This window comes from Filicampus tigris, chromosome 15 (genome assembly GCF_054856515.1).
Source record: "Filicampus tigris isolate MCC_2025a chromosome 15, RoL_Ftig_1.0, whole genome shotgun sequence".
Taxonomy (NCBI): Eukaryota; Metazoa; Chordata; class Actinopteri; order Syngnathiformes; family Syngnathidae; genus Filicampus; species Filicampus tigris.
This window is the reverse complement of record NC_141231.1, coordinates 5,261,395-5,284,333: the sequence shown is the minus strand read 5'-3', so window position 1 is coordinate 5,284,333 and position 22,939 is coordinate 5,261,395. Positions and strand designations below refer to the sequence as shown.

The following is a 22,939-nucleotide window of genomic DNA, read 5'->3' as shown; positions in this document are numbered from 1 at the left end:
GTTGTAAATTTGACCTGCCTGAATCTCTGACAACCCCTCCAATTTTGAAGACAATTTACATCATTTAAAAGCATTTTCATTTCTTCAAAGTCATCCTTTTTGCATGTGTGTTTTTCAGGGTAAGATCCATACCTGTAGTATCCAACCTGTGGAATGGGTGTGTTTCCCAGCTCGTGCACGGAAGAATGTGAGGCGTGGTTACCAGTTTTGAGCAACACAAGCAATTCTGTGTTGAGGCCAACATCATAGCAACCCGCTGCTGTTTAACCAACATTTGTCTTCAGGAGCTTCCACACCTCACCTGTGAACTGTCTTTACAAGAATATGTTCCTTTTCTGACCTTAATAACTTGAATCACCACAATTACTGTGCCACCAACTACTTTTAGTCTGCAATTAGCAGATTCAACCAGGTGTGAATGTAGGTGTATAAAATGTTTGAAGTACTCAAATCTCAACAAGTGAGGATGGTGGCTGGACCATGCACGACATCACCATGTATAGATTGTATAGATTAATAAACAGATAAAGGTGTTCAGAAATAATTCATTTGTAAATACTTCATTACTGGGCGATTTTTCTGGAATCTGTAATTTACCTGACCATTTATTTTTCTGAAAACGACTTTTTACGTTTATTCTATATTTGAAAATATATGTCTATGCTTTCTGCTCCTCTCATTGTTCAAAATGGGCTTGTTATTATTTTTTTAAGGTCCACAGCTCACAAGACAATGTGAAAATTACATTCTGTAAATTGAGTAAATAGAGTGAGGTTAAGGCGGCCGTGTCTGAGACCTTGAGTGATTGAGATTTTGGGGTCTTTTGAAAAAAAAAAAAGAGTAAAATACAGGGACAGCAGCAACATGGAGGAAAATGAACAAGAGAGCATTAACTACGACGGTAGCAGATTTGGAGAAGGGCGGTATTCGGCTTCCATGGCGCTATTTAAAAAAAAAAAGTTTTATGCCACAGGAATGCTTTGCGGAATGCAATTTGTCCTGTGCCAGCCTAAAAAACACAAACTCCTGGAGTTAAAACATTGCCCATCTAATCTGAAAAAACAAACCCAAAAACATCTGCAAGTGTGGTGTATTTTTTTTTTCAGTTATTATGTTAGCATTTTTGTTATGTTGTTTTGTTTTGCTCATACAGGACGTATTGTCAGTTCAGTCCAGATTATACAATCAGCAAAACTGTGTCCAGTGATTTACACTCCCTTTCTCAGTATAACATCCAAAAGAGGGAAACTAACTACAAAGTATATTGTGTGCAGTTTATTGTCTGATGTGACATATTAGGAAAATGTGTACTGTCTACAAGCAAAAGGAAACTGCACATTTCAATCTGTTTACTTAAAAAAAATTGGATCAGCATCTCTTCTTTTACCAAAGTATTTTCTTACACATGTATCTGTACTTAGTTGAGTACTTTTGTCACGATAGATAGATAGATAGATAGATAGATAGATAGATAGATAGATAGATAGATAGATAGATAGATAGATAGATAGATAGATAGATAGATAGATAGATAGATAGATAGATAGATAGATAGATAGATAGATCTTATCAGGAACCTGGTTGAGCAACCGTCACTGAGCATGCGTCACTGACGTCACCTCCCTCCGTGGACGCGCGCTCCTTACGCACGCTTTATCGGAATGCTGCAGGTGTAGCCTGGGACCCACCCACCAGTCAAACTCTTGACAGCCAAAGTAGTGCAGCCTGTCAGTGTGCACACCAGCACCGCAGAGGCAACCGCAACAGGTAAGAAGTTAGCGACTCTTTAACTTGCCACTTAAAGAGTTTTCACTTGGCAATTGCGACAATTGAAGTTAGCTTCGGTGGCGTTCTGTGACTTCTGCTGGCGTGACTCGGTCGTGACAGTTCTGGCTGGTTTGGATAGACAGCTGCTGAGCAGCCAAAACTTCTTAAGCGTGTGGTGCAAACTATGAAAACAACTTTCAACAGCTCTGAAAGTCGTCATGACGGATTAAAAGTACAGATGAAGACGCAGCAATCCAAATAGTGAAGAAACAAGGCGCTGTAAAACGTGAGGTGAGGAGAGCGAAAGTGAACTGTCGTTTCATAAATTATTACTTATGGGCCCGACTTCCGTAAAGGAATTACATAATTGTTAACTGTAGGCTGAACAGTTTACAGTATAACAAGATGTAGGGACACTTCAAGTCCTCATGCTGTGCTCTCAGGCACACCTGCAGAATGAAGTCGTTTTAAAAAATGGCATCAGAAATTCGCTTTTGTATGACACTTTCAATTTATTATGTTCTGAATGGCATAGAGCAGCATAATCCTGACTGCCTTTTCACTCTCATGTTGCTCCCAGGGCTGCACTCTCAATTCCACACGTACACGGTAATAATTATACTAATACTATCACCACGAATGATGATGATAATAAAAATAAGAATAATTAATCATACTAATAATTAATAATAACTTTGATTTATGTAGCACCTGTATGGGGCACTTGTCATTGGATGTGTGTTCTCAAAATTATCGAAAGTTTCATGCTTTGATGGATGGGTGGTGTTAAATTGTTAAAGGACCGTTTATGTAGGTTGGTCTCCCAATGGGACTAGGGAGAACATCTCTGCAAACAAGCTAGTATTAATATCTGACCCAAAGTGTAGCTAGAACAGTAGAACAACAAACTCTTTAAATCGTAGTATGACTGTGTTCTAAGTGAAGGTCATGATTGGAGCATCATTGTGAAACTAGTTATCAGATCTAGTTATCAGATAGATAAGGGAAGGCAAACAACCCCTGCCTTACCTTAATACTGCACATTGTTACTTCCTGTGTAATGTCACATATTATAGGCTACTAAGGCCATTCTGTCATATATGGGACAATTCAAGAATCATTTCCATTTGTTCAATGGCTTGAACATACAATTATATGCTCTGTTTTCTCAAAGCTAAACTCTATGTTGAGTCAAAGGGCGAGTCTGACTGTACTCTGCACTGTGCTTCGATAAGGAAGCTGCACCAATAGAATATTTAGCACTGCTTCGTGGAGGGTCGCTAATGTGCCCATCCAGCTCACGTGAAGCCACAAATGCGTACTGAGCTTAGGACAACTGCCATAAATATTCTTTGTTGGTTTGAGACAAACTTGGAGTTGAAGAGAGTGTGACTAAATGGCATATTGTAAAACAAATGCAAATATCATAGCTTAGTGTCGATGTCTGGTGTCACCACCATCATATGTGTTATTGTATTCAACCTGTATTCAACATTCACACATTCTTATGCCAGAGACTTTGGCCATTAATTGCAGTCAATGCGAAGCATAAAACAATCATTCTGAATTCAGTTAGTTGTTCAGACAAGTCAAGTCAAGAATGCAGCTAACTTTGACATTTTTAATTTCACTTCTTTTTTTTCTTTGACACATATGCCACGACAGGGTTCTGTCAGAACATGTCACAAAAAGAAAAAAAAAAAGAATTGTGCGCACGGTATGTCCACAGATTGAATTTGCAAAAGGCCGTAAAACAATCATAATACAGTGACAGTGATCATAAAACAGCTGACGTGCTGCTATAAAAGCTCTGAAGCTGCCAAGCGGCATTCTGCAGGTGAAACATTGTCAGCGGTGTCCTCTCGCAGTGGCAGACACACTAATCAGTCATGCAAGTGAAAGTGTCTTCCCAAAGTTTGGGAATGCTGAAAGTCAACTCAGTATCAGCTGTTAGCATCTCAAAGTCTACCTTCATTGCATTCACTGAAAGCGAGCCTGTTAATGTTGAAATGTGATGCGTTGTAGTAGAAGTATAGTAGTAGTAAACATTTTCTTCAAGTGCACGGAAGTGAAAATGTTGGGAGGTGGCCACTGAGATCCAACACAAGTGCTAGCTCAAATGCTGCATGGTGTCTCTGTAGTAACGTACTACACCCACAACATTTATGATATAAATGTCTCATTATGCTGAATATTGTACCGAGCGTTGCGCCCAGGGCCAGTGTGTGAGTGTATATGAGAATTAAATGTATACCCATTTACCTCTTTGTTGTTATTTTTACCCAAGTTCTGCTTGTATGCCATTAATGCAAGATAAAAGGCCCTTAATTGATGAGACTTGAAAAACATCTTTAAAACCGAAGTGCCAAAATCAAATATCCGCTGATGTCCAGGCATTGGCCCTCATTCACATCTCTCACACATATAGAGCCACACGCGTACACACCCTTTCTCTCTCTCTCTCTCTCTCTCTTTCTCTCTCTCTCTCTCTCTCTCTCTCGTTCTCTCACAGTATTTCTCACTGCCTCTTTATTGTGTTTAATGGGCCCGCATTCTTTCCCTTGACTTCAGCACAGACAGTTAACCAACCAGACCGACAAGAAAGCACAACTCTTGGCCCTCACGCAACCACTGTATTTTAATTCAAGCTATCCAAATAAGCCTTATTAGCAAGAGTCGCATATAAATTTGGTCTTATGCAGTAAGGAAAAGCAAAGACAGTAATGAATAAGAGACTCAATTCTAACTTATTTGTTGTTCTTTCCTTTCTTACTGTTGTTCCACACCCTCACTGTCACTCCTTCCTGTCCTCTCTCTCTCTCTCACTCTCTCTCTCTCTCTCTCTCTCCCTCTTCTCACACACACGCGTCACATTATTGCCAAAAAAGGGGTCCGAAACTGCACAGACTGAATTTGTCAATAGTTGCTCCTTGTGTTGGATCACAGTTGAGCTCTCTCCGTGTTTTTTAGAACACTTTGTAATCAATGCACAAGGGTTCAGATCTGCATGTTGCAGGTAAGGATGAAACATTTCATCTGTTGATTAAGAAACTACATGGCGTGTACAGTACATACAAATACCATACACAACATTAGGCCATTATTTATTTCTGTAGCTATTTTTTTAGCTACTTTTAGTGATGTCTAACTGCACCGCACTGCTTCTTACTGAGAGTTCAATTAGTGTGTAAAGCAGAAAAACAATTACCCAAAATGCAAAACAGTTTGTTCATGCCTGTGAGTGAAATTCTTTCAATGCGCTTGTCTTGCATGGCACCCATCTGACCACTTTCTAGTGTCTGCTTTAACTATGACATACAGTTTTCTCTCGTGGCGTGCAAGCGTTGCCTCTTGCCGGATTTTTCATTCAGGGTGTTGCCAATCTGTCATCTATCAGGATGACTTAAGGTGCCATTGTTGTTTTTGTCGTTCTCCTCTACTTGTTCCATTGTGTTTGTAATCGTAACTTCGCACCATTCAGGCACATTGGCATGAGTGCACAAATTTCTGCTACGCTGTGAGAAAAAGACCACCGATTCAATTTTGATCGGCATGTAAATACGGCAAAATAAAAAGGTGATCCAAACCAATGTATTTAGAATTTTCAATGCATATAAAGCTGGAAAATGGTGTATATGTACCATATAATGGGAGGTTTGCAACATTAGTAATTATTGTGCATTTGTATTTGCTACGGTATAAATTGTGCAGTTCCTCAATGGTCTTTGGATGGTCTCTAGGTGGGAAGGACTCGCCTTGTACTTTCTTATTCTCATATTAGGCTAGATAAGCTGGTCACTTACTGATCGAGCTGCACATTATGTGCTGCATCAATTTCTATTATAGTGGAAATGTCAAGTCTTCTGGTATGAGGAACACCCTGAGGTGGCATTTGGTGCCTATCAATCATTAATGCTGTGGAATTCGTGTAGAGCAGGAGAATGTTCTCGTCTCAATCCAGTAACCAAGTGTCACTCTGCTGCTCATTATTCACAAATGATGATATGACACAAATCCATTTTTAGTCTGATGAATCTATTTTCAAAATCTCTTGAAACTAGGTTTGATGAAACTAGGTTTTGAATCTATTTTCAAAATCTTTTGAAACTAGGTTCGATGAACATACCTCTGTATTAGTTATAATCTACAGTGTGTTATATCCCTCATAGTCAACACAGAAGTGAATAGGGCTCAACAATTAATCAAATTCAAAGTGACAACAATGTAGAAGAATGCAGTTTTCAAATTGCAAAATTTACAATTTGAACAAATAATGCTTCATTTAGGACGGTCTGCTGGATTTTTTTTTTTTAAATAAACATTTTATTTATTTACTGTATTTGTGGAATTCATATAGTGTCCAAATAAGTACAGGGCTTAAGAAGTGCAATCCACATGTTTATACATATTTTTTTCATAAAACATGAAGTGAAGATAAAGCCACCGTTTTGTTTGCATTATTGTTGTAATCTGATTTATGATTTATGGATTTACAGTAATATATATATATATATATATATATATATATATATATATATATATATATATATATATATATATATATATATATATATATATATATATATAAAATCAAATTAGAATGTGTCCCATTGAAATGACTGCAATTGACTTTTTTTGTCATTTGAATTGTTACCATGAAGTCCAGTTGTACTCTAACTGCCTTCCAGGTCATTTATGTGATTTATTTACTTCATATTGATCCGTTGAAGTTTGCATAACAGAACTAATGAAATCACAGTCTGACTGAAATTGACATAATGGCCTAATCTGCCAGTCAGCTGTGAATCATGGGAAGTAGGAAGTTGGATGTCGGTTCTAAGTATGTTAGGAATGAGGGCGTGAGCAGAAAGTTAGCACACATGAAATAGTTTGGATTGCTAACATCACATACTGTTCCTCCAAATATTTGCAATATTTGATGCTCGTGTTTGTGTGTGTCTGTGTGTGTGTGGGGGGGGGGGGTGCTTCTGTTAACCTTCAAACAAGGGCTCACTCAGTGTTGTTTTCCATAGTTAAAATGTGCAGTGATGTTATCAAACCCACTCTCTCTGCCTCTCATCATTTTGCCTTATTGAGCATCGTCACCGTGTGCGGTCATTGCTGACATTCTTCTGCTCTTGACTGTAAGTGCAGCCCATCACTTATTAATGCTTACACCCTGTTATTACATTGACATCCCAGTAGCTTTTAATAGCTGTGATCTATCGAAACAGTGATTTATGGAAAGAGCCTCATGCCTAGTGGATGATTCATTCACTCAACACTCCAACAAATAATTTGCATCAAACTGCCACATTTTGAAGCCTTGTTTTTGCATCAGTGCATCAATGTTGCTGTTGTATTCACCTGATGTGAGGATACTTGATTTCCATCGGACGTCCCTGCAGTGAGTTAAAATAGTCATGCTGGCATAGTTTTACATTATATACTCTATTATTAGTTTGAGAGATCTTCTGCCCTCATAAACATGAAAAAAGCTGCTAAACTGGATGAGTGAGAAGTAGCAGCATGACTTACTGTATTTCTTTTTTCCCCGTCATCTTTGTTAAATATTTAGTTAGCTAGGTAGTAAAGATAAGTTACTGTATGCAATACTTGTTGATCAACAATAATGTTAATGCCAATCTAGTTTGGGGTTTGTTGTCACCTTTTCGATTTACGCAACATTGTGTTTGGTTTGACTTGGCTGTCAACTATAATTTGGAGCCTGTAAACAAAAACGTTATTGATGTCAACATGAAAATGGGGCATACATGTAATACAGTATCATATTGTATCGTATCATAATACAGTAGTATAGTAAAACATCGAATTAGCTGAATAAGCTATATAAGTTATAACCAAATCAGCCCAAACGTTTTTGAAAACGTGTGGCATAAGTTGCAGAAAGCAAAAAAAAAAAAAAAAAAAAAAGAATCATGATAATATTAACAGAGCTGGGCATCGCCTAACCGCCAGCGCGGGCTGGCCTGCATATTTAATCAACCACGTGGTGCCGGTCCATCCCTCATCGGCGACAGCCAATCGGAGTCGAAAACGTAATCTTCACGTCACACGCAGGCACCGCGCAAGCAAAAATATCAAATAAAATATCAAACAAAAACAACAGAGACACACACATGCACAGCGTGGTGATTGGCAAAATAAAATATGGGGCACATGTCATTGCGTCTGTGGTACACAACACAGTTAAAGTCCGTTGGTAGTTGGGCTTACTCGGACCGACTGGGACCACGTGGGTCAATTAAATATGCAGACGGCAAATAGGCGATGCCCAGCTCTGAATATTAATAATAAATAAACACAATGTTAACAGCCGTTGTCACTCATTCTGGCCTGGCAAGCGTAGTAGATCCTCCCGTCAAAAGCATAACTTTCTCAAGGTCCGTGGCTGTGTTACAAATGTATTCTAAATACAAAGCGGGTGCGGAATTTGAAGAAACAACTCTTGGAAGGTCATGTATTTTCACAATTTATGATTTATACATCTCTGGCAAATGATCTGAACGGATGTGATGTGACTTTTACTACCAATAATACTCATGAATCATCTGGGATTTCTGTATGGGGCAGAGGTTAAAAGTTTATACTTGCAAATGGATTTGGGAGGTGAAAATGAAGCTTAAAGGGAGTCACAGAAGAGAGAATTCAATGCAGATCAGTTTGCTACTTGTTACTGGCTTCAAATGCCTCTAATGTCAACAAGAAAGATTGCGGTCCTGTTTTTTTTTCTACCATCACAGCAAATCTACAAACCAACCAAGAGCAGACTTTGTTTACATTGCAATAATGTGTTAGCTGGACTGTGAAGGTAAGGCAGCTTGGATGAATGAATTTCTTAGATGATGTTTCACGAGCTTCGTGCATTAGTTAAGAAGATTGAAACATTACATCACCCGTCTGCATTATACTGACAAAAGTATCGGGACACTTGGGCATTCCAAATACAGGAAATGAATAGAAAGTATGGGGTCGGCCCCATGTTGGTGCTTTCACTCTTTTCTACAGTCAAGTTGGAACAGAAAAATACCTTCCTCTGTATGTTTGCATTTAAGATGCACAGAATGGTCCAAAATTTTGTAATCTCGTTAAAAAAAAAATATATATATATATCTCCTTTTGGCAGATGTGGAAAGGAAGGCAAAGACCTTCAGCATATATATATATATATATATTAGTACTTTCAAAGCAGAGACCATCTTAACATTAATTTCTGTGATAGTATGCTCAGAAATATAATGCCTCCTAAAAATCCATCCCAAATTACCTCCAGTATGTTTGACTTACCAAACCAGTTATGTTGTGTTTGTATTACCCGGCAGTCAGTCGGAAGCCAAACATTACCTCCTGCTAGTTTTAGCTACATGCAAATGAGAGTTAGGGAGCTAATTACAAATTCTGTTGTTGCAATTCTGTTGGGTGGCACATTTTGGAGTACTGATGTCATTGTTTAAAGGGATCATCCAGATGGGATGATCCATTTTTCATTAACAAGCTCAATTTAAATATTTTTATCAGGAAAATAATATTACGTTGCATTTTCAATTTTATCTGTTTGTTTTGGAGAAATAAGTAAACGCCCCTGTCTATTCAGCAATATAGCCACGCCTCCCCCTCCCTCTTCCCATGTCTTGATGAGAGTCACTGGAGGTTCCGGACAATATTTATCCATTCAAAATCATTGTACATGCATTGGTAATAAAAATAAATAAAATACATTAAAATAATAATTTCCAAAAACTGTGCTCAATTGTCACCAAAATGTATGTAATGTATTTGTTGAAGTGGTAATGTTTTTTCCTCATAGGAGTTCACATTTAATGTCAATAAAATCCCAAATATTGTGCCGATTGCTTTTATATTTTCACAGATTGAAGTGGACAAGAGTAGGAATGAGCATATGAATTTTGTTGGCAATTTGGGCTCCATTTTCACATTGTGCACAACGCGGTGAGGCAGGTTCTTGACCATCCCTCTGTCGCTGTGGAAAATATTCTGCTGAAGGTCTTTGCCTTCCTTTCCACATCTGCCAGAAGGACTGAAAGACACAGACTTTTGTAATGATGATCAAAACATTGACACAAACAAAAATGTAACACTGTTACAGTCGCTCCATCCTCCAGCGGCCGCGTCTGTGGGGGCCATGGCCCTGAGATGCCGTGTTGGGAGTCCCTTATTTTTATTTAATTGCCTTTCCAAGGTCTCTCCATCTCCCTCAACATAATTCTCAAACTATATACTACAGGTCACGAAACCCATTTTTACATGTTGTAATTTCTTCCCCTAATGGATGCTTGAGAGTTCTAATTATTCATCACCGTTGTAGAGAAATTGCCACTAAGCTTCTCCTGAAATACATCTTGGTGAATTTTTGCATTTTATAGAGCCTTGTTTTTTTTTTTCCCTTCAAGTTTTAATGAGTGTTGTTTTGCATTATGCAGTACCTTCAGGCTTCAATTTGGCATCTGGGAGTGTTGGCTTGACTCCAAAACTGTGGTCACCCAGTGCTTATGACTCATTAAGCCTCGTCAGAGGGCCGAGTGGGTGCAAGCTTGGTGGGAGCTGCAGTGCTTGGAGAGTAGATGTTGTTGTTGTTGTTGTTGTTGTTGTTTGTCGATGTTCTACTTTTTGAAGTGATGTAAAAGATGAAAAGGTGAAAGAGTTTAAAATGCACAACACATCTTTTATGCATGTCTGAACCCGCTCTCTCTGTATACATTAGGCGTACACTACTGCTAATCAAACAGGATGATTAGGAAGTGGAACTGTTTGCATTCATTTTTAGCTACTTCTAGTTTTAGCTAATTATGAAAATCTGTTTAGGTTCGTGAGGACAATACATGAGATACATTAACAGTTTTGACATTTACATTAACTAGATATATGCATATTTAGATGCATATTTTCACCGTAATATTGTACATCGCGCGTGTTTGACCAAAAGGTTCTAACAAATGCCAATTTTTACAGTACAGTACATCAATACATGAGAATCATACCCACCTTTCGATTCAGTGGGGCTTCGGACAGCATTCATCTTTCAGTGACTAATGCTTAGATTTTATTACTAACAACCAGGCATGCAACGATTCATCGTAAATCGGATTTAAAATTGTTATAAACTGGTTAAAATATGCAAAAATAAAAGAATCAATATCGGAATTTTGGTCACATTAGGATTTGTAATGAAAACAGTCTATTGTATATTTATTTATTTTAATGTTCAGTTGTGGCACTAACTAAACACTGATGACAAGACAGAAATGTAGTTAAACAGTCCAGATTATAAATTCAATTTCAAGATTTTTTGGGGGAAAGTTACAAAAAGTTACTATTTGCAACAAGGACAAATTGCAGATGTTAAAATCTCATTCATGAGTTATTCATTTTGTTATGAAAAAGATTTGAAAAAATTCAGATCAAAATCGGGAACTGAAAATCTAATCGAATCGGGGCTTGAGTGAATCGTTACATCTCGACTAACAACCCATGTGTAAAATCTGGTACACACTGGCCTTGGTGGAGCAATATCATTGGTCTTAGTCCACAAATTGTTTATTTTTCCATTATGAAAAAAGGATGCAATAAAAAAGAAACTGGCAGACTAGAATTTGACTGAGTGATATGACCCTAAGGACCCTTCAGTACCGTATCATGATGCAGTAAAAACAAATTGATGTATTGTTGCTGATTCCGGAGTGTTTGTCTTTGCAAATACTGTGTTTGCTTGATACGGATGAACTGGTGAGATTTAAATCACGGCTTTCAATGTTTGTGTCAGTCTCAACTCAAACGACTTGTATTCGGGGTCTTTCAACGACTTGTACATGAAGTAAAAATAAATAGCTCTCTGATGGCATGTTAAGCATACAAGGATTCTAAGTACATGTTTCTAAAGATGTTACTTACAGTATAAACATGTCATAGTTTTCTTTTGCAGTTGGTAAGAATGTGTTTGTCTATTGTCTATGCGACACAATATGTTGCTGAAAGCAGGTTCCCATGCACCCCCCCCAAACTGTTGTTGGGCAACCGTGAGAACTTGGTTGTGTGCGCTGACTACTGAGAAGTGCCTTACACCACCTCATTCACAAGGTTGAAAAGTGGAATGGACAACTACATTACAAATGCATTTTCTTGTTTTTGAACAGAGTGTAACGAAAATGTTGCAGCTCAATTGTATTTTCACAGAACAATCCACGGCGGACTAATACCCGTCGCTACTTTTTACTGTTTTACTGAATGGTAAGAACGACCACAATGGAAAACGGTCATTACAACAATGACACTATTGGCTTTTGCGTTAAACACAACGAAGACGTCAGTCAGTCATGACTTGAAATGATTGGTGTATGATCATGTTAGTGTGAAGCAAACGTTTGCACAGGCAGCACACACAACTAAGGATGGATCTGTACTTATAATAATAATAATAGGAGTCGATTACAGCACTTTGTTCAGAGTTCCTGACCCATTGCAAATGTTAGGCATGTTCGATTGTTTTCAAAAATCAAAAATCCTCTTGTGTGTGGTCAGTCTTAGTACTACATGAGACTTGAGAGGTTGTTGTGTGTTTGTGTGAGTGTGTGGTGTGTTGGGTTGGTCATCTTGAGAGTACCATACACTATAAGAGCATGACATGTAAGTTCATTAACAGACTGTTTTAAAGGCAAATACAAATCGTATTGACTCTGTACATAAAATGGTAGATTTAGAGAACATATTAACAGACCTTTGCTTTGAAATTGTTAACAGTGCATTTTCCACTGCATGCAGTTTCCATGTGTGGTCTATCAAAGACCCTGAAGGGCATCTGCTTCAACTCCTTCCCAGTTTCAAGTGCTGACTAGTTCAAAGTGCACCAGCGCACGAAGTGACGTAGCAGAGATGTGAGTCATGAGGAAAGCACGCTGGAGAGTGGAGATACAGTGTGTGAAATGTCGATATATTAGTTTTCACACTGAGGATTGAGTTTCAGGATAATTGTTTCTTGCATTTGCTGTGATTCTTGTAGGTTGTAAGATGCCATGATAGCGTACCGGTAATTATTATAATGACTCGACACACGAATGCATTTTAGATAGTTTGCCATTTCGAATGTTTCTTTGGGGATTCATGAAACTTTCTTGTTCACACCTTTGTTCGTAAATCCCCTGTTTGGGGCAAATTGGTCCTATTAGCATTGGTAACCGCCCACCAATGCGCTTATAAGGACGTCAGGCTGGAGTTTCAGGTGCGGTGTGTATAAAGTGTTGGGCTGCATGAACAATTACTTAAATAATCGATTATTCGGTTGATCATTTTTTTGATTAATCGATGCGGCTCGTAATTTCTATCACTTTATTCAAAAACAGGACATTATTTGCAAATGACAATAGAGAAAATGTAAAAACGTAAAAGGATTACAAGTCAGGTACTGGTTTGATTAATAATATGCCAGAAAATAGGCAAATCTGTTTTCCAAAATCAAAGCAGATATTTGCAAGTGTCTAATTTTGATTAAACACATAGGTCATTAGTCTGCTTTCACGGAGGAGTACAGAAATGTATGAATATTTACTCGTGAGAGGCTGAAATTCCCAAATTCCAACGATTTTAATATTTTAATTTCAAACAAGATCTTTAAAACAATTAATCAGGAGAAAATTAGTTGTCGATTAATTTCTTCATTGATTAGTTTTCCATCAATTGTTGCAACTTAAAAGTAAAGCTAAGTTTGGATATAATGTTGATAAATGAAAACAAAAATGACATATTGAACTTTAACCAGGTGAGAATATGGTTGAGTTATGAAGTGGAGGTTTGGCAATTAAGTCTTTGTGGTTCAAGTCGACTTTTTATGCCGACAGCATGTTCATGCAACACTCGGGAATCGTTCATGTCAGGCCAGCTCCGATAACACCGCTCTGTCTCCAACATGGCCCCCATCTTCATGATTCTGAACAGTTTGTCGTACTGTTTTGTTCACTATGATTTTGCTGACTAAAATCTATTCATTTTAGCTGTATGCCTATAGATTTGATTTATCTTTATCTATTTTCATAAACCTTACCAACTTAATTGAGTTTTGCCTTGATTTGTCAAAGGTGCAAACTTGACTATGTGCGTAAACTGGTGCAAAAGCTCATCTACTAACCAACCAGAATTGTGTCTGCAAAGTGCTACGCTCAGTCTTTTCAGGTTTTAAAAAATTGCGTTGAAACATGCCGTGTTTACAGGACTTGCCCAAACTAACAATCGCAGATGTACATCGTCTTTGTAAGTCCTTTGTAAGAGCAGGAATTCACAAATTCAATAGTCAATCTTTTGTTTTTGTCAATCCTTCCTTGTTTTGCTTCAAAGTCCCTGTAAAGTGAAATTTAATGCCTTGTAAGAATTTGACATAAGACAGAGAAAAGTGTTATTCACAACCCTGTCAAATTATCCATCCATCCATCCATCCATTATCTGTACCACTTCTCCTCACAAGGCGTGCTGGAGCCTATCCCAGCTGTCTTTGGGCAGTAGGCGGGGGACACCCTGAACTGGTTGCCAGCCAATCGCAGGGCACACAGAGACAAACATCCGCACTCACAATCACACCTAGGGGCAATTTAGAGTATCCAATCAACTTACCATGCATGTTTTTGGAATGTGGGAGGAAACCGGAGTGCCCGGAGAAAACCCACGCAGGCACGGGGAGAACATGCAAACTCCACACAGGGAGGCCGGAGCCGGGATCGAACCCACGATCTCTGAACTGTGAGGCGGACGTGCTAACCAGTCGACCACCGTGCCGCCCCGTCAAATTATCCATCCATCCCTTTTCTACATGTATACCGCTTCTCCTCACAAGGGTCGCGAGCGTGCTGGAGCCTATCCCAGCTGTCATTGGGCAGTAGGTGGGGTACACCCTGAACTGATTGCCAATCGCAGGGCACATAGAGACAAACAAACATTCACACTCACAATCACACCTAGGGGCAATTTAGAGTGTCAAATTAACCTACCATGCATGTTTTGGGAATGTGGGAGGAAACCGGAGCACCCGGAGAAAACCCAGGCACAGGGAGAACATGCAAACTCCACACAGGAAGGCCAGGGCCGGATTTGAACCGACGACCTCAGCACTGAGGCTGAATGTTTTAAAGCACTTTGAGTTGCATTTTTATGTATGAAAAGTGCTATATAAATAAAATGTGATTGATTGATTGATTGATTGATGTGCTAACCAGTCGACTACCGTGCTGCCCCCCTGCCAAATTAGAATGATAGAATTAAAAAAAACATGCCAAATATATCAAATGAGGCTTCAAAATTAAGATACTGTCAAATGCTGAGAAAATGGATGCTACTGCAGCTTACAGACAGACATATCCGCTTAAAGTCTCCAGCGGCTGGAATATATTTCACAGGGTTGTTGAGGGTCTTTTCGTGATGCAATGAGAGGCGCTAGCTTAAGGGCTAACAGACTTTCGGGGATCCCAGATTTATTACACCTTTCTAGTCACTGTTGTTCTGACTTGATGTACTGGAAATTGCTCACCTAATGAGTGTTCTACTGCAATTAACTCAAGTTAAGCCAGTTAAGACTCACTATTGAAGGCCCAGGTACTATTGTAGCCGTTTCCAAGCACTTAACTTTGTCAACGTAGCAAATGAAGTTGGCCTTTTCACAGAACACAAATGTTTATTTCCTCTTGTGGACGTCTCATTTGTGTTGTCATAATCAGACCTAATCCGACCCAATACACGGTAAAATTATCAGTTTAGTATGACTACATTTACAGCTCTTAGTGCGGTTTGTTCTAAGGAGTACCTGCGCAATCGTGTACGTGTTCACGTCATATTGAGCATGTTGATCAGGAGACAGATATGAGGACGGAAACAAAAACAAGTCAACAAAAAAGGGGAGTTAGAACTGCAGCAATGCTCACATCATAGCTACCTGCCTATTAAGGTGTGTCAGATCTGGCATCCTGCCGCAGTTATCTGGCAGCACGGAGACACACCCTGGGGTGGGGATCTGAACTACAGGGTGGGGGGTGCGGACTGGAAACCTGTGAGCCACATTAGCTTCCAATTTAGTCATTGTTTATTTAATGTCACGTAACTTGGATGTGATTTCAAACTATGAGTTCATATTTTCATTGATGCGTTTTGTTGAAAGGTCATGCTCGGGAAGCAAACTGTCTTCGATTTTGTAGGAGTTTGTTAGGATTTCGAGGCAGTGTCCTACTCGATCCAACATGATGCTTGAGTATTTGTTTCAAAGTACACAGTAAATTTCAGAGATTACATTTTACTCTAAAAAGACGATATTTGGTCCCAGTCTAATAAAATTTACACATGGAAAAGAATAATATTCTGTGTTAATTTTACACAGAAAAAAATTTGGAGAGTTATTTACTTGAAAAAAACTAAAGCGGAAGTCAACGCAAACATATTTTTTCAAGAAAACGGCCTATGCAGGCCCACTAGTTGAAACAAGGCATTCTGATTAATATTGCATTTGTGGAATATGAGAAATACACCAATTTTTAGCCATCTCAGGGGGCGGCCATTTTGTCACTTCTGCTCACAGAAAATGATATCACAGTTGCTCAGGGCTCAGATAATGACCAATCATGGCTCATGTTCCGAAAACAGGTGAGCTGTGAATGGTCGTTACCTGAGCCCTGAGCAACTGTGATGTCATTTTCAGTCGACAGAAGTGACAAAATGGCCGCTTCCTGAGATGGCTAGAAGCGGGTGGATTTTATTTTTGGATTTTATATTCCACAAACACAATATTAATCAGAATGCCTCATTTCAACTAGTGGGCCTGCATAGAACGTATTCTAAAAATATGTTTGGATTGACTTCCCTTTAAAGTTTTTTCACTCAGAAATTCGAAGTAAAATTTACAAGGAGAGTTTTTGAGTGAATTTTACTTGCATTCGGTTAGTTTAGTTTAAAAAAAGTCACACAAGGGCTGAGGAACGTACTAAGGAACTTCAGGTTAGGAGATGGCCACCCTACCACCTGAGCCATTACGCTCCTAATGTGACTTTTGTAAATCACTGATGTCAGGCGGAATACTTGTACCTCCAAAAGGAGACAGGATTTGGGGGGGGGGAAATTGACTCAAAAACTCTCCTTGTAAAATGTATTTTGAAAAAACTTTTATCGTTTTTTTTTCTTCAAGTGAATAACTCTCCAAACGTTTTCTGTGTAAAATTTACTTACTAGTATTCTCTTCCAAGTGTAAATTTTACTCTGTTTAGGCTGGGACTAAATATAGTCTTTTTAGAGTAAAATGTACTCTCCGAAATCTACTCTGTAGTGACTTTTAGTAGTTTAGTAGTGTTGTTTCTTTTGTGTGTGTGTGTGAAATTATTCATGTGTCTGTCTTACAAGTTAGGTTCTCTTTCAGCCAGTTTTATCTCCTGCTGACTTTGCTTGTCCATTCTAGTCGCTGGGGCGGTTGTCGTTAGGGTCATCTCCATGTAAACAGTAGTGCAGCCCACCCACTATCACACATGCAAAGACAAGCCCCCGGTGGTCTGAGCTCAGTCGGGAAATTAGCTTTAAGTTATCCTGTCACCATGAATTCTTCACTCGCTCCATTTCTTCTAGTAAGTATTCCGAAATGAAACTTTACAGATTCGTGGTTGAATATTTGTGGCAACAGCAAATGTTTGTGATAAGTGTCGGGGTAGCTTTTGTGTTGAGTGCAATTATTTATTTCGGTATGGGCTATCAATCCTGTGGGTTAAAACCTAATAGGGTGACTATGTGTGACAGACTATCACGACTATGTTGTTATTGCCGTTTCACACACATCCATGGGAAAAATGCAACATCGGTGCAGGAGCATATGTTATTGTTGAATTTCTTTTCATAGGCTGAAAAATATCCCCGGTATTTTCAGTCGCAGGTTTTGTTGTGAAAGGCTGAGGATTCTGCGGTAGTAGTCAGTTTCAGCACATCAGCCCCGTCTCAGCGAAATATTTGTTTTTCCTTCTACTGTTACTTGGCAACGTTTCCCAAAGCAGACTTGGAATATCCAAATTCCTGGCATGAAGCAAAATAACCCCCCCAAAAAATGACAATATATTTGAATGTATTTTTAAAAGGCTTACCTTGTCAAGATAAGCACATGCATAGCAATATACTCTATATTCCGTAATTACCTGTTTACGTTATGTATGTATCGCACAATATACCTAATGAGACCAAAAATGTCTTTCAAGTACATTTTATTGGACATCGTTATCTCAATGTGTCATGGCCATCCGGCCCACTCATGTTATGAATGCCATCAGTCATACTGTGAGTGGGGAATTAATTGCCATCTGTAAGCCTTGCATATGTACATTAATTAACTTCCTTCGTTCAGATGAATCTATAGGCAGTCTAGCTCGGCTATACCGTGGTTTCATCATTATCAGATATACACTATAATCAACATTCAGAATAATTAGACCCTAAATGTTTGCTGTAAAGTTTTGTCTAAGCAGATGTAGCGTTAGGAAAAAGAGGAATTTAACTCCACATAATGTAATGATTTCACTTCATAGGTTAGTTAAAAATATAAAACGTTTATTTTAGTGCTTCTGTGCACCTGCCCTGTTAGAACCGTGTGTTATGGTTAAGAATCCACCTCAGGGACATGAAACTATTTATTTAGTTGTTGGTCTCTCATGTCGTAAATCCTCTTTAGTGTTCATTAAAATTGGGTTTCATTTGGAGAAAGGGATTTGCTGCATTTTAGCTGCCTCATTATTTCATAACTTAATGTCGCAAGGGGATTTAGTGGGTATCTTTACAAGAAATTTTCTCTGCTGTACAATTTAGGATGCAACTGGTGGTTCACAATTAAATACTTACCGGTATGTGATTTTCCGTCTGCAATCTGTAAATCAATATTTAACATATTTTGTGAAAGTTAATATGAATGAATTAAAATGCCGTAATAAAATGTCTTTTTTCATAGTGTCCAGTGTTTGAAAAAAACAGAGGGGAATTACCAGCCTCTCTCAGCAAACTACGGAGGCTAATAGAAGACAAAGTGCATATTGTCCATTCTGATATCACAGAGGACCAACAGGTAATTTATGGCACTTGAAGTCATTCCAAACCTTCACTGTGGATTATACAAATGCTGAAGGAACGTTTCTGTTAGTTTTCAGTCCAAGTCATTTTTTCTTTTTTTTAATCCAGCTTTCAATGAAATGATGCATAACTCGATGGATGAATTTAAATCAAAATACTTTTTTTTAAAAAATATTTTGCTATGTATCGTTTATTTCCTTTACTCGTGGATGTATATGACCAATTGTGGACTTCAGAAAATAGGAAATCTAAATATTGTAAGAAAGTATTTTGTGGCGGAAAAAGCAAGTGTTCCTCACTTGTCACTTGTCTCCATTTCCTCTCCTGTTCTGTAAGCTTGTAGGCAACAACAAATACGGGCAGATACAGTATACTATAAACAGTATATATAGTATATTCTAAATGCAAAACATGCATGATTTTAAGGAGCCATAAGCAACTTCTTTAAGTGTGTGGTGTATTTTCGAATGTGACAAATAACAGCTGGGCATACCGCCTATGTGACGGACCGGTCTGCCTATCCGCCTATGATGGACGCCAATTTTGTAGGCGATAAACGATAGATGGGAAAATTAAAAAAAGTAGTCGGACCAAGCATAGTCAGAAGCCCTTTTTTTCGTGTACGTAATCATCCATCCCCCAACGGCTGGGCGATATTTGAAACGAAAAACTCACCGTGGCATGGAAGCCTCACCTCAGCTGTACCAAATGCATCTCCTACAAATGTGGCGCGACTTCCGAGGTCCTTAAAAGAGCATGAAACCCCCAAAAGGCCCTGGAAGGTGCTAAAAGCTGGCTGCGGTGAGGCTTCCATGCCGCGGTGAGTCTTTCGTTTGAAATATCGACCAGCGGAAGCCCATTTAAAATGATAGTCCACAGGCGATTTACTATTTGGTCCGGCCGGACAAAATGGCGGATAAACAGACTGCTACTGGCTGTAGGCAAATGTTTAGTAAAATGCCCAGCTCCGACAAATACATCTTCACTTGTGTAATGGATGCCAGTTTGCGATTCACACTTACGTTAGCCAGGCTTTGTACATCGGAAATTCTCAAAAGAGAAGCTAGCAGCACAGGCTTTTAGCTCAACAGTTAGTGGCCTCGACTGGCAAGCCAGTTCGAGCCTCAGGAAAAAACGCACTGGATGATCACTGTCACACTTGCTACTAGTGTCTGGCATGTTTCTTCATTGGTGGAGTTTACTGACTTGGGTTTATTAGCTGGCGGCAAGATATCATTTCCACTCTTCGACATCTTAGTCTTCAATGAAAAGTGTATTAGTAATGCTGGAAGTCAGTTCGACACAGATCAGGTTTGTGTATTCCAGCCTGGCAAAGGTGCACCTTTCATTTGGTTGGACTAGATGCAATGATGCGTGATGTGATGATATTATTATTTATGATGAAGGTTCAAACACCAAAACATGTTTCGGGCATATCTTTAATTTGGGATGAACTCCACATTGTACACCTTTTGGGCCATTTCAACATGAAAGTACTGTAAAATATAATCAGTTGCAGTCCTACTGAATTGCAAAACTAATGTCCGCAAGGGCGTATTGTCCCATGCAGAGCGTACCAAACTGTAGTCTACCTATTTATGTGCCCTGTGATTGGCTGACGACCAATCTAGGGTGTGTCCCGAATCGAGTGGGATAGGCACCAGTTCACCCACGGCCCTAACGAGGAAGCGCGTTATAGGAATTGGATGGATGTTTCTATATGAGTGTTTGTTCATAATGCATTGTCTTGTGATTGACTGATGATCCGTCACATGTTTATCCTCTTGCTCCAATTCAGCTGGGATAGGCTCGTGACCCTCAACATGTGCTGTTGAAAACAAAATCATGTGTTGGGTACTTGGCGTCCATCCGCAACCATACATATGAAAACAGAATTGTTGTTTTTCAACTATGAAATATTTGTTGATTTAATCTAGTGAGGATAAGCGGTATGGTGATGAATGAATGTACAGTTTGTACATGGTATTTACAGTATGTACTGTTAAATGGGATCATTATTTGCATTATGTTTCATTTTGGATCATTTGCATACATTGGCTTTCAATAATAGTAAATGTACGTTTTAGGAATAAAACCTCTTCCTTATTTTGGTGGAACTCAGACCTACTGCATTTTAATGTTGGTCAGAATAGTGGTACTTGGAGAGCTAAGATTGTTTTTAAGGTGGTTCTTGGTGTCAAAGGTTTGAGAAGCACTGGTAAATAAATTTAATTAGACCGTGCGTTTTAACTTAACAAGAGTGTGCTATCACACACTCTCAGTCTAATATTAACTAATAATACAACTATTACTAAACTTTATCAGTTTCGGTCTTTTTTGAAACGCAGTCATGTTTGAGCGCATGACTCACAGACGTTGAGCGTGATCAGCATGTTCTGCCAGGGTGACTCATCCAGTCTGCTGTCTCTAAGTCGACAGCCGCCATCGAAGGACTCCGTCACCACGACGAGCTCAGACACGCCCACGCTACCTCCACCAACTTGAATCCTCCCACATCATGTCCTCGGGTGTCTCCTCTGCTCTCTGGGCTCTGTGATCACCTCCTGCCTCCTCAGTCTGTCTGCCCTCTCCTCTCTTCTCCCTCAGCTGGTGATTCATGGCAAGCTTTGCTTTTACTCACCATGTTGCCTAACGTCTCGCAATCTGACACATTTGTCTGTGACAATGTTTCGCAAATTTACTTTCTCCTTTCATTTACTGTTCTGAAGAAATATTCTTTTCGGAAGGTTGTGTGCTTTTCCTTTTTCACCTTCAGCCTCTTTTTGTTGTTTGTTTGTTTGTTTGTTTGCACCCATTTTTTGGTGTACAAAACCACTTTTTTAAAATACATTTAACAGTAGTTAAACACATTACTTTCCTGGACTTCAGATTTCAAAACCATCCATTATTTTTTTTTGTAAACTTAATATGATGAGGCAATTGTACATTATATATTTATATCGTTTCATACACTTTAAAAACAGTTTAGTTAAAAATGACACCGTCAATTTGCCCCAACTTTCTGCAAAAACAACCCCAAAAATTGGGATGTTTTATGCAAAACAACACAAAAAAGTGGGTCGAATTGACCCAAATAGTGGATAGGTCCATTTTTGACTTAAAATTGTGTTATTTCTAACCCAACTGTTTTTAGAGTATATGGTCGTAACAGCGTTCTGAGGGAAACCATAACTTCAATCAGACCCGTGACAATATTGAGTTTAAAAAAAAAAAAACTTGTTTGACCCCCTTCTATAAGGTTTAAGTTTGGAGAAGGACTAAACCTAAAGAGGAAGTCAACCCACACATTTCTTTACAATAATATGTTCTGCAGCCCCACTAGTCTAAACACGGCATTCTGGTTGAGATTATGTTTGTGAAATATGAGTTAAGTAGTGAAATCTGTTTTGGTCCTGATCTCTGCGGACGGCCATTTTGTCACTTGCTGTCAACTGATAATGACATCACAGTTGCTCAGGACTCAGGTAACAACCAACCATGGCTCAGCATCAGAAAACTGGTGAAACGTGATTGGTTGTCACCTGAGCCCTCAGCAACTGTGATGTCATTTTCAGTCAACAGCAAGTGACAAAATGGCCGGCCCCTAAAGGCCTAGATATACCAAAAAGACACTGGCCAACAGTGACAGACGCTTACCCCCTGTGGCGTCTGGCCGGCTGTCTGCACGTCACGCTGGAGGAATACACCGCAATGACAGACCATTAAAGTACCTTCTGCGCATGCGTGTGATGTAATACCCTTCCATACCATCGGCGGCGGTAGTCACCATTTCTCCTGGTTAGAAAACTCCAACCGGAAAACTGTTGGCCGGGGGCGGATTATAAAAACGTAAACAATGCATTCAGCTATATTCTATGCTCACGATGAACTCCCACTCGAAGTAAACCATCACGTTCTTGACACGGTATTGTGAAATACTTACATTGTCAACCCTCGCTCTTGTACTTGTGAGAAGATTAAGGCAGCGGAGGCGTGCTCACTGTTTTTCCGCATTTGTCACTTCCCGTTGGTACTGCGAGCGCTGATTTGCTAGCTAACAGCCAATCAGAGTGAC

The 22,939-nt window shown here is 39.1% G+C and overlaps 1 protein-coding gene and 1 long non-coding RNA gene across 7 annotated transcripts in view; one reads left to right on the top strand and one right to left on the bottom strand.

Moving 5' to 3' along the window:
* Window positions 1-1,657: 1,657 nt before the first annotated feature.
* LOC147135231 (uncharacterized) overlaps window positions 1,658-22,939 on the top strand; it is a 49,864-nt gene continuing 28,582 nt past the window's right edge. The window contains exons 1-2 of one of the 6 annotated variants that reach the window (XM_086053845.1): window positions 1,739-1,767; window positions 18,746-18,859. Coding sequence is in view for 2 of the 6 variants with exons in the window: in XM_086053842.1 (XP_085909968.1) it covers window positions 17,355-17,384; window positions 18,746-18,859 (144 nt within the window). In the remaining 4 variants the exon portion in view is untranslated. Of the gene's footprint in view, window positions 1,768-4,657; window positions 4,784-17,339; window positions 17,385-18,745; window positions 18,860-22,767; window positions 22,790-22,939 lie in introns of those variants that run through there. The other 5 variants (XM_086053842.1, XM_086053846.1, XM_086053847.1 and 2 more) reach the window with 5 other exon arrangements.
* Window positions 20,169-22,685, bottom strand: LOC147135232 (uncharacterized). The gene is made up of 3 exons (XR_015089869.1): window positions 22,652-22,685; window positions 22,522-22,557; window positions 20,169-20,692 (listed from the first exon to the last, which is right to left on the bottom strand). It is a non-coding gene; the product is annotated as an uncharacterized LOC147135232 (long non-coding RNA).